Genomic DNA, 12,079 nt, shown 5'->3' on the forward strand with positions numbered 1-12,079 from the left:
AAAAAAAAAAAAAAAAGATAATGAAGTCTCCTAAGAAGTGTGGTTTATGTAAGGAATGCAAGGATAATTCGACATTAGGCATTTTCCTTTCGGGACTCCATTCATTAACAGTATTTTTTTTTAAGTCTCCACTTCTAAAAGCCGTGGGCACTGGGCGCACACAGTGGACAACAGCAGACCCCTGCCTTGTGTGAGCCTCACTTCGGGGAGGACTGTCGCAGGCAGGCCAGGTCTGTTGGATGGCAGAGGAGCAGCGCTGGCTTGGCCCGTCCGTGCTGTGCCCAGTCGGCTGTGGGGCTTCTCTCCAGCCGGGAATGACTGTGACTGTTCTACACTGTGTGGGTCCAGCGATGCTAAGGGACAGAAAGGAAGCAGCTCCGAGTCCTTATTAACAGTGGGTGTTACTTTCCAGCTACGAGGGCTCCGGAGCTCACGAGATGATGCGTGGCTGTCCAGACAGGCCCGGCCTGGCAGGAGGACAAAGCGTGGATATGCTGAGAGGCAGGCAGCACGTTAACACGGAGGGTTCTCTCTGCGCATAGGACCGGGACTCTGGGTAGTGATGGAGACTTTAGACTCATATTTACAGTTTTAAAAGGAGAAAATATTTTATGGCTTCAGATGCAGGAAGGTCCCTGCCCACTCTGAGAGCCAGCCTGGGGCTGTGGGTGGGGACTTGGACCCAGTAGGCACAGGGTGCTGGGAGCCCAGGCCCTGCCCTGGCTTTTAAGCGTGGCTGTTTGGTACCAGGAGTCTGTGCTCAGGCTGCACTTGACATGTGACTCTGCTGTGGGGGAGGCGTAGCCATCTCAGAAGGTCCAGGCCGCGTGGTGCCTCAGTTGTCACCTGGTGCCTGAAGTGGGTCTGCTCTGTCTCTTCGTGCCGCCAACATCTAAAGTTCATCTAAAGCTGGGCTCCGCTGCTACCCTGGCTGCAGGAGCCTGTCCTGTGGTCCTCTGTGGCTTTGTTCTCTCCTGCGCTCCACCCTCCCCGGCTCCCCTCACTGCGCCTGAGTGCACAGCTCTCAGAATCCTGGGCGCTGTCTCCACCTCCCGACCTCTGTGGCAGGGCCGGGCCCCCCGGCAGTCTCCCCTTCACAAGGGAGCTATGTCAGGGGCAGTGGTCCATGGTGTGTGCCGCTGAGCGCTAAGAGCTTACCCATGTAAGGACACCTCAGGTTCTCTTCAGTGCAAGCCAGCCTGGTGAGGGGACCCATGGGGCTCTCTCTGCAAACCTGTGCCTCCCTTTCCGCAGCGTCTGGGACTCTGTGGTCAGGCGCCACCTGTGGACCCCCAGTCATCCCGGTCCCGGCTGGTGGCTCCGAGCCTGGAGTTCTGAGAGGGCAGGGTGACGAGTGAGAGTCGGCGGTCTCGGCCCCCGCGACACTTCCCATGCTGGCCCTTTTCTTCTGCGTCCTGCCCACTCATGCTGTCTTGCAGGCTCTGCTGGCGTCTGCCCCATCTGCATGGCATTTGCGCCCAGAAGGGCTGGTGCATGCAGGCATGGAGCGCTTGTCTTGCTGGCTCTGCCAGGATGGCTGTGGACCCGCGGTTCGGGTACCGCCTCAGGGAGGCCTGAGTTGCTTTCCTGCCCCGGGCTGGGCTTTGCTGCGGGCTGGGGTGCTGCTGTCAGGGGTGTGCGGCTGAGCAGGCGTTCCAAGAACTGCCCAGCCTGCTCCTCCATGCTAGCTGGGAAGTGCTGGGGGCACCAGGGCCAAGAGGGCCCAGGGAGCTCTGGGAAGCTGTGGCTTACGCCACCTTCATCCTGTTCCCACCTGACCTGTGGCTTCTCGGCCCCATGCTGAGGCGCATCTCGCTCAGTCCTCGGAAGGAGTGGCACAGCGGGCCTGGGCTGCCTGTCCTGTGGGAGTTGGGAGGTGGCCTTGCCGCTCCCCCAGCGTCGCCCAGTGAGGGGCAGGGTGAGGCTGTGCTGAGGTCTTGCGACAACTGTGTTCCATGCAGTCAGTGGTGCTGGAGCCCCAGTGGGCCCAGGAGGGCAGCAGGGGATGCTTCTTGTTACACAGGCAGCTCTGCTGCGACCTAGTGCTTAGGCCCTGACGAGGCTCCGATGTTGGGCAGTTGGCACAGCGTGGAGCCTCACTCCGTTCTCCCAGAGCCACGTTTTGCTAGGTGTGGCCTTCGTGCAGGCGTTTGCAAGGTCTGCTGCTGTGCACTGAGCAGGTTCCTGGAGCACTGGTACGGGTGCTGCAGAGCGGTAGCAGCTGTATAGCTCAGCAAGGCATGACTTAGGTCTTTTACTTAAAAAGGAACTGTAGCCAGGTCTGGTGCCGCACCTGCATCCAGCACTCTAGAAGGTTGAGGCAGGAGGATGGCAAGTTTGAGCCCAGCCTGGGCAACTTAATGAGGCCCTGACTCAAAGTAAAAATTAAAAATAAAAGGCTGAGGATACAACTTAGTGTTGGGTTCTGGTTTCAATCCCAAGTACCACAAAGGTAGATAGATAGACAGACATGGATGGATGGATCGGTGGACAGATAGATGGATAGATGACAAAGGAACCAGAGTCAGACCCTGAACTCCAGGTTGGGAGGCTCTGTCTGGCAATCCTGTGGGCCGTGGGCCTTGGTGACTTTCTAGGTGCTGTGGTTGGGTGGATGAGGGGGCACCCAAGAAAGAAGGGGCTGGGAGCTCCTGGCTTGGGAGGGGAGCACGTGCCCAGCTGTCGGGTGGCACTGGAGGTGCCAGTGTCCCCTCCTGGCTCTGTCCCTCAGCAGCCTGCCCAGACTCACAGAACGACTCATTGGCCATGGGTTTCTGTCTTTGCTCTTCTGTCAGAGGACGCAGTGGCACAGTGCACGTGGGGCTTCACAGGACACAAGGGCCTGCTGGCAGGAGGCCTGGGGGGCTGTGGGGTGCCTGTGGGGTGTAGAGCCAAGAGCTAATGATGGGTCCTTTGTTATACAGCGTCCAGCTGAGAACAGAGCAAGAGCAAGTGCAGGAGAAGCCAGTGGGGGAGGCTGAGAGCCAGGAGTCGGTGATGAGGAGCAAGACCTTTTCCATAAAGGGCTGGGCCCCCTCAGCCCAGCTGGTGCCGCTTGGTCCTCGTCCCGTGTGCCTGGGCCCCGACGTGTGGCTTCCAGCCCTGGGGAGAACCATGGGGGAACAGACTTGCACGGCCCGGATGGGAGTGGGGTGCTGTCCCCGCTCTTCTGATGTTGTGTCTGTGGGGGAGGCGGTGGCATGGCACTCACTGGGAAGGGGCCTTGGGGCTGCGGTGGCATCGCATCTCCTGTGCCCCATTCACCCTGGTTCTGGTGACCTGGGCTCAGGGCCTACGTGGAGTGCTGGCAGCCCAGTGACCTTACACCTGTGCTCTGGGGTCGTACAGTCCCACGACGCTTCTGCCAGGCTCCAGCCAGGGTGAGGCCCAGGGCCGGGGGAAGCCTCTGCTCTGCCCACCTCCTGCACCGCATGCGCCTTGCAAAGCTGGGGGTCAGTGAGTGTGTCTGCGTAGAAGGGGGCTCCTTCAGACTCCGTGCAGGGCCTTCCTGGACAGGAAGTGCTGACGTGGTGACACCTTTTCAGCAGAGCGGCGCTGATGCACAAGGGCAGGTGAGCGGTGTCCGCGTTCACCTAGTGTGGTCAGCAGACTGTGTCCTCGAGCTCTGTTTGGGCCCTGCCAGCTTGGGGAGGCAGCTTTATTTGGACACAGCCGTGGCCTTCCGTTGGGGGGCATCTAAGGGGCTTGTCGGGTCGCCACAGATGTGGTTTCCTGACCCTGGACACCCCCGGGCCCTGCCCTGCTCGTGCCCGGGGCAGCCGCTCCTTCCCGAGACGTGCTGGCCCTGCAGGCTGCGCGGCTCTCATCACTGGGGGCACATTTTCCTTTGTGAGTGTTTCGGCTTGGTCCAGTCGCTTCTGACGTAACTGGATACAGGTGCGTTCCGGTGAAGAGGTAGGGTTTTCTGTTTACAGGATTCAGACTTCGTGAAGTTAAGATACATGGGAAATAAGTTCAGAAGCCTCGTGATTGTTTTAACAGGGCCTAAGTACTTACTTTTCCTTTCTTTGCTACTTTAATAAAGAACAAGATGCTGAAAGGGGCCTTGTCCCCAGCACACAGGCCTGCAGGCTGAACGTGGTCACTGGCTGTGCCGCCCGACGTGAATAATTCAGGCTGGCTCTGCAGCATGGGCAGGCTCGTGAATTATGCACGCATGCTCTGAGGCTTTGTGCCCGCCCCGGCTCCTCTCCCCTCTCCAAGCACCCAAGGAGGGTCAGGGCTGCCTTTGTCCAGCAGGTGCTGGGGCCCTGTGGAAGCTGCAGTTCTTGTCCCCCGGGAAGGCTGAGCTAAGGAACAAGGCCCGCGGGTGTGGTCCAAGCCTTTGCCCGGGGCCGCCCGGGCTGAGCGGCTGACCCGGGTATGGATTCAGAGGGGTGGTTTGCGGTGAATGGTTGGAAGTATTTGGTTAGATGGCATCACAGTGGCTCTTATCGGCTGTACCCAGGTAAAGTCCCTCGTCCGTCTGTCACCTTGTCATGGTTGTCAGGGCAGGCTGACTGTGAGGTCCTCAGGTATGTGCTGTGTGGCTGGGAGTGGAGCCTGAGTGGGACGGGAGGGCCGTGGTCCGTGTTCCAGAAGCATTGCAGGCTCTCCTCTCGGGCTGCTGAAACTCACCCTAACTCATGAGACCACCCCAACACGGGATGGCAGCGCTTCCGGTTTTCAGCAGGCCTGAAATAGAGTTCTGAAATTTTCTGGCAAAGCAGTTGCTTCATGTGCATGAGTCCTGGGGTTCCCTAGCACCTCAAAAAGAGAAGAGAGAGAAAGAAAAAGGGAGAGAAGGAGACTTTTCTTGTGCGGACAGCATTTCTGTGACTCACATGGCCAAATGAGAGAAAAGCCCCCATCAAAGGCTGAAGCTAGCAAAGTGTTCACCTGGGCAGTGGTGGGACCCGTGGCACGTGTGCCACAGTGGCTGTTTGTGTCACGGAAAGCTCTACAAGGCTTGACGTCACTGGCCTAGGTGACGGTGTTTCCACGTGTCTTTTCTTCTTGGGTTTAGGACAGAGCGTGGTTTTCCCCAAATGCTTAACCCTGAGGGTCTGCAGGTGACTCTGGTGGGCAGTGCTGCCTCCTGGCCTGGCCTGGCGTCCAGGGCGGAGCCATGGTCTGCATGGAATCCGACTGCCTCCATGAGCCGGGCCATGGCACTGGGCCTCCATGTGTGCTGCTCTCCACGTGGGAACAGCTCTGTGCACACTGTGGTCTGGGGGCACGTGCTCACGTGTATGTGGAGGGGGACGTGGGTTCTGTGTGTGTGGTACCGCCCAGCAGGGGTGTCAAGGTTTGGACGCCAGTCGAGTGCCTCCTGCTCCTGCCTCAGCTCCGTAGGGGGCCTTCTACTCTCATGTTCTCTTTCCCTCAAGTCTTGGGTGCAGATTTTGTCTGAAGGAGCTCTTCTGCTGGAAGAGTTCTGTGTGGCCACTGCCACGGAGCCAGTGCCACCTCCGCCCGCCCAGTGTGACGCGTGTGTGGGCCTCAGGTGTGACTGTCTTCATGGGCAGCATCCCCACGGGCCCCCAGCCTCAGAAAGGAGTCTCCAGCGGCCCCTCGGCTGCACATAGGCAGAGCTGAGTCTTAGGTGTCAAGGGTGGCAGCTGCTCCCACCTGCATTAGTTGGCACACCTGGCACCACGGCCTCACCCCCTGTCTGGGAGGTGGCCCGCTTGCCGCTGAAGTGGCTGTCCCCTTGCTTCTCTAATGTGTCGCTTCAGCGGGTCCCTGCACCCCGTGCTCTCCCCTGTCATCCTGGCTGCGTGCCTGAGGCTGTGTCTTCTGGGGACTGGGCCCCCTCTATGTGACCTCCGTGCCCAGGACACCTGAGTGCCAGGCTGACCTGCACCTGGGCAGCTGTGCGATTTTGCAGTGCAGGGACACCGGTGGCTGGCGGAGCCTGGCACACTGGGCCTCAGCTGATTGCCTTTTCAATCATGGTAAAGCATCTCGCTTAGACTCGGAAGCTGTTGATATTGATGTGTGAGTTTCATGAAGTCCTTGGTATCTGCAACTCTTCTAAGAATGAGTTTAGTCCGCATAGAGGTCATCTTTCTCTGACATTCAATCAGTGTTCACTCACTCAGTCCACAGACGCGCTGCCTCCTGTGGTCAGCAGTGGGTAGGAGCCAGGGCTGCCCCAGGTGGCTGGCCTTGGGCTGGGGGCAGGCAGAAGCCCAGACGTGCAGGGTTTGGGGTTGGGGTCTCCCCGGGGAAGAGCTGGCGGAGAAGTGTGTGGCCTCTTCCAGAGCTTCATAGCAACGGCATGGGGTTGGGCACCACTGGCCCCTGGTCCTTTGTGCAGATTTCACATGGTCTTACTCTTAAACATCAGAACGCTTGGAGGGTGGGATTCAGACAGAAGGGGGACCCCTGGCTCTGCGCCTCGCATGGTGCCCACTCTGTGGTGAGCCAGCGTTAGTGCTTGAGACCCCCTGGGGGTTCGGAAGTCCTGAGCTTCACCCTGGCTGCCTTCAGGGACATGTGCTTTAAATGCCAGCCTAGGGTTCTGGGGCCCCCGCATGTGCATTTTGATCGCTGTTTCCATGGGGATGATCAGCTTGGTGGGGGCCTCGTTGTTCCGATGCCCTGAGCCCCTGATCTCAGTCAGCCAGGAGGCTCAGGAGGTGTGGAGCCAGTGAGGTTGACCTTGTATCCACCTGTTCCAGGGCCCAGTTCTGCTTAACGAAGGCTGTACTGCCCTTCTGCCTCCTTCCGGTTATTTGGCTTTCTCCCCCTTCATGTAGGCAACCTTACCAGAGAGGAGGCCCGTCAGTCTGTGCATTCCGCACCTGCCTCCCAGCTTCTTGTCTCTCCTTGGCCTGAGCACGTGCTGTGTGATTCGGATCTGCGCTCTGTTTCCCTCTGGGATATTCCTCACTTGGGAATTTAAGAAACCTCCCAGGTGCTTGAGGTAGTTCTCGAATTTCTTTTTTTACATTTAAATCATTAGGGCGTAGGTGTTAAGGGAAGGAGTCCAGCTGGACTTTTCCAGATGTAGTCTGGTTCCGGTTCCCATGGTCCTAGCTCTGTGGTGAGCACTGAGGGTCTCTCCCTGGGCTGTCTTCCATCCTGGGGTGCAGCTGGCTTTGCCGAGACCCAGAACTCTCCCCTGGCCCTGTGGGTGGCAGTCTGGGGCAGCAGTGGCTGCTCTCCCGGCTTGAGCTTCGGCTTGTGTCCAGTTCTCCGCAGGAGCTGGCCCCAGCCTGCCCAAGCCTGATGGAAAGTGACCCTGAGGGAGTGGGTCGAGGTGTCAGAGTCCAGCCCTGGTGAGGGACCTGAGAGAGGCACTTGTTGCTTGTGAGTGTGTTCTGTGCCTCACATGCATAGATCAGAGAGCTTTCCCTATGGGGCTGGGTCCTGGGGATCTTCTGGAAGGCACGGGGGATGTGGTGGCAGAGTTGCTGATGGCAGCGGTGGCCCTGTGGGCTCCTTGGTCCCCAGCAGGGCTGGCTACACTGGCTGCTGCCTTCGCACACAAGTCCCCTGTGGCAAGCTCAGCCTCTCCTGGGCAGGGGGAGCCGTGCGCCCGAGCCCGGCCATGGGTCTGCCTTGTGTCTTCTGGAGAGTCGGTGGCTGTTGCTCAGTCAGTGTTTGCTTTAAAAATAGCATGGACAGAATGGTGGGTTCAGAGCAGAACTTGTGTGAATTCAGGGACGTTATATAATGGCTTGCCAGTCTTTTTTTTCCTGTAGCACTGTAAATTATGTGGCTCCTCTGACTTTCCCTTCTTTTTTGAATCTGAATCCTGGTTGAGCTTTAAGTAGCTGCTGCCAAACACAGTTGCTGACTGCAGCACAGACCCCAAGGACTGAGTCCTGGCGGCCCAGCGGGCGTTCCCAGTGCCCTGCGGACAGCACTGGTGGAAAGTTTCAGGGTGACTCTGCCCCACGTCCTGGCCTCCTCGACTGTTTCCCAGTTTCCTTTCCTGCAAGGACACTTCAGTGGCTGGTCTGCAGCTCGAGCCCATTCACAATCCCCAGAGCCCTGTCCTTGGGCCTCGGCCAAATGGCAGCCGGATGGTCTCCTGCAGGCCAGCAGTGGGCCAGGTGTGCTTGGTACTCGGGACGGAGGAAGGAGCCAGAGGGGAGAGGAACATGTGCAACAGCAGCTTCTCATAAGGAGCTGTGAGATGCTGGCTAGCACAAGGGTCACCTTCGCCGGGCTGCACGGTGCCAGGGTGGTGCCTGCCTTGTCTCCCCAGCTGTTGGCTGGCTGGGGCTCAGGGCCCAGGGGTCACCGGAGGGTCACCTCTTAGGATGAGAGACGCATCCTGCCAGAACTGCACACACTGGCCTGCATCCTCCTTGGGGCCCAGCTTCTCCGGGGGTGGGGACACCACCACACTGCTCCCTCCAGTGGACCGGGTGACGGGGGGCTCCCTGCACCTCTCCTTTCCGCTCAGGTCGCAGCGGGTCAGCAGGTGACACATGTTAGAGCCATGCATTTGGACACACGTCTGGTGTTCCCACTGGGAGGCTGCTGCATGAAGAAAAGCGCTCAAGTCAAGGGTGACGGGGCTCCCTGCACCTCTCCTTCCCGCTCAGGTCGCAGCGGGTCAGCAGGTGACACATGTTAGAGCCATGCATTTGGACACACGTCTGGTGTTCCCACTGGGAGGCTGCTGCATGAAGAAAAGCGCTCAAGTCACAGAGTAGAGCACAGCATTCTGCGGGGCCTGGGCATTCGCAGGGCCTCTCCTGCGATGGGTTCCATCCACTCACACCCTGTCCTGTCCCATCCGGGGCTTTGTCTGAAGGGCTGCTGTGTGTCTCGTCCTGCTGCTCTGTGTGCACAGTCACGTTTGTGGGCAGTTGCCTCGCTTGCTCATCCTGTGCTGATCATTTGCCCTTTCAGCTGGGCAGGTGTGCATGAGGGCGTGCGCATGTGTGAGCAAGCGTGTGTGTGGCCGCACGGGCTGTGTCTGTCCTGGGCAGGCCCAGGTGTGGTGTGTGTCATTGTCCGAGTGGCGTGGAGGGGCAGGGCTGGAGGCAGGCCGGCCTCCGGGGCGAGGAGCCCTTCTGGAGGAGCCGGGCTGCAGGGGTGTCTGTGCTGTCCACAGAGCTGCCGGGCACCGAGCTGAAGGACTGTGTGAGCAGCAACAGCCTGAGCAGCAATGCCAGCCTCCCCAGCGTGCAGAGCTGCCGGCGCCTGCGCGAGAGGAGGGTCGCCAGCTGGGCTGTGTCCTTCGAGCGCCTGCTGCAGGACCCTGTGGGCGTCCGCTACTTCTCTGTGAGTGGGCAGAGCTGCCCGAGGGGGACCCATGCCCTGGAGGCTTGTGTCGCTCTGCAGGCCGGCACAGCCCCGGACAGGTGTCCCTTGTCCCAGCGCCTGCTCGAGGGGCCCTGGGGGCTCGCTTGGCCCTGCCCTCTGCTGCCCCCCACCCCACGCCCTCAGGGCTCCCCTGCCCAAGGACCTCTGCAGCGGGGAGTGCGCAGCTCCTGGTCGTGCTAGACGCCAGCTGCACCCACCATAGCCAGCATTAGGACGGCCCAGCCGTGGTGCCGGGAAGTGGTCCCTCGGGTGCCATGTGGATTTGTTTCACCTGTCACGGTCTGCGGTGGTCGCTGGGAGGTGTTGGGGCTGGGTCTCCGTGGTGGGAAGGTTAGGGAAGTGCAGGAAGGTGCCTCCCTCCCACGCCGGAGTCAGGACCGCACACGCAGGGTGCCGCTCACCTTGTGGTGTCCCTCATAGGACTTTCTAAGGAAGGAATTCAGCGAGGAAAACATTCTGTTCTGGCAGGCCTGTGAATATTTCAATCATGTTCCCGCACACGACAAGAAAGAGGTGAGCTTGCCAGCAGGCGGGCTGTGGAGGCGGCGGATGGGTGGAGGGGTCGGTGGCCTGGGGCTCCTGCCCAGCGCAGTGAGAGCAGCTGATGGGAGATATTTCCATGCCATCCGAAAAAGGTCATTTCTTTTTCAGAGTAAAAATTTAAATATGTGTGATATTTAGTTCTGCTAAACATAGTGGTGTAAATGCCGGAGGCATGCAGCTCTCATCAGCAGACGGGTCCCACTGGGTGTGGGCTTTCGAGGAGGGACCATGGCCCAAGCCCTCGCTGTCCCGGGCTGCATGGTGACCCCTGTGGCCGGCCCGGGGTGCGTGGGACAGCACCGCTCTGCTGGCGCCTGTCGTGGCCGTTTGGGCACAGGGAGGGAGCAGTTCCGGGCTTCCCACTGGCTGGAGCTCTTGTTGGTGCATGCTAGCCAGCAGCGTGGGCCAGATGTCTGGGGCGAGGCGGGGCCTCCACAGTGACCGCACAGGCAACAGGCAGGGCAGCTCAGACCTCTGCACCTGCAGCTCTCCTGCAGGGCCCGGGAGATTTTCAGCAAGTTCCTGTGCAGCAAAGCTACCACCCCAGTCAACATCGACAGCCAGGCCCAGCTGGCGGATGACATCCTCAATGCACCACACCCCGACATGTTCAAGGAGCAGCAGCTGCAGGTGTGTGTGGCTGTAGTTCCCGCTGAACACGTGCGTGTTTGAGGGAAATGACATTCCCGGGGCCTTGACGAAGCGGGGCCAACCGGCCTCGGCCTGCCTGCGAGGGTCTCCACGGGTGGAAGTCCGCAGTTGAGTCTGCTCACGATGCCAGCTTTACGTAATTGCCAGGATCTGTGTTTTGTTTTTTTTAAGACAGTGTCTCACTATGTAGCCCAGGCAGACCTTGAACTCCTGGCAGTGCTCCTGCCTCAGTTTCTTGAGTGCTGGGATTACGGGCGTGTGCCACCACGCCTGGCTCAGCGTCTGTTCCTTTTAAGGGTGATACAGGGAGGGCTGCTTGGTCAGAGAAAGAGCAAGATTTAAAGGCTGCTGGAGAGAGGCACCGGGTGCCTCCAGGGCCCATGGGCGGTGGTTGAAGCGATACCCTTCTAAAGCCAGGCCTTTGGTACCTGGCCCCGGCTCGTGGACCCCACGGGCGGCTGTCCTTGTGCCTCTGTGACCATAGTGTGTCACGCTGGCTTCCCAGATTTTCAACCTGATGAAGTTTGACAGCTACACCCGCTTTCTGAAGTCACAGCTGTACCAGGAGTGCATCCTGGCAGAGGTGGAGGGCCGTGCTCTCCCGGATGCCCACCAGGTGCCCAGCAGCCCAGCCTCCAAGCACAGCATCGGCTCTGATCACTCCAGCGCATCCACACCCAAAAAGGTTTGGGGCTGGGGCTTCGGTTGGGGCTGGGCCGGCTGTGGGTCCCTAGCACCGTCTCCTTGGTGACAGTGCGGGCCCTGTGGGGGACGAGGACACCTGGCTATGGTGTACGCTGTGCCCTCGGCCTGTTGAGGGGCCTGTTCAGCTCACACAGGCACACCGATTGCCTCTCGGCTGTGGCGCGTGGTACTGGGACAGCTTCACATGGCCTCACTGGGGTTCCACTTGCTAACAGCTGAGCGGGAAATCGAAGTCTGGAAGATCCCTGAATGAAGACGCGGGGGACGAGGACAGCGAGAGGAAACGTAAAGGGGCCTTCTTCTCCTGGTCACGGAGCAGAAGCACAGGGCGGTCCCAGAAGAAGAAGGAGCCCAGCGACCAGGCCCAGGGTGCATAGGGGTCGAGGGCTGGGCGTTGGACCCTGGGGACAGGTGGCGCCTGCTGTCCATATTCCCCACCTGCTTCCTGGCATGAGGCTCCTTGGCCAGAGATTGGGAACGCGCAGAAGGAGCTCGGGAGCCGCTGCCCATGCCCTGGCGGCCGCGGGCTCCCCTGGCTCTGTCTAGGTCTGCGCAGGGAGCGTGCTTCTCTGTGTCAGCACACTGAAGGTGGCAGGTGCCTTCCAGCGTGATTTCTGTTGTGAATCTGGGTGCTGTCGTCCTGGGTGCTCCGTGACAGGTGACGCAGTCTGTCCTGTGCGGCCTAAGAAAGGGGTCTGGGACTGGGGCCGCTGCTAGCCTTGCTCTTGTCTGGCGGCATGGAGCTGTGCTCTGGGGCCATACTGTGGAGCTGGTGCTGCACACCCAGGAGGACGGAGCATTTCTCCCTGGAGGTTTGCACTGGAAGGGTCGTCTTGAGGAGTGAGGGTCCTCCCTGAAGCTGTGTCCCTGTGCTTGGTGTCCACTGTGT

At 59.9% G+C, this 12,079-nt stretch overlaps 1 protein-coding gene across 1 annotated transcript in view; it reads left to right on the plus strand.

Moving 5' to 3' along the window:
* Rgs12 (regulator of G protein signaling 12) overlaps window positions 1–12,079 on the plus strand; it is a 78,927-nt gene that overhangs the window by 53,862 nt on the left and 12,986 nt on the right. The window contains 5 exon segments of the mRNA XM_033758927.1: window positions 9,080–9,249; window positions 9,712–9,804; window positions 10,321–10,464; window positions 10,991–11,170; window positions 11,406–11,559. Of these exon segments, the coding sequence (XP_033614818.1) occupies window positions 9,080–9,249; window positions 9,712–9,804; window positions 10,321–10,464; window positions 10,991–11,170; window positions 11,406–11,559 (741 nt within the window).

This window comes from Fukomys damarensis, unplaced genomic scaffold, assembly GCF_012274545.1.
Source record: "Fukomys damarensis isolate Sample0158 unplaced genomic scaffold, DMR_v1.0_HiC HiC_scaffold_35, whole genome shotgun sequence".
NCBI lineage: Eukaryota > Metazoa > Chordata > Mammalia > Rodentia > Bathyergidae > Fukomys > Fukomys damarensis.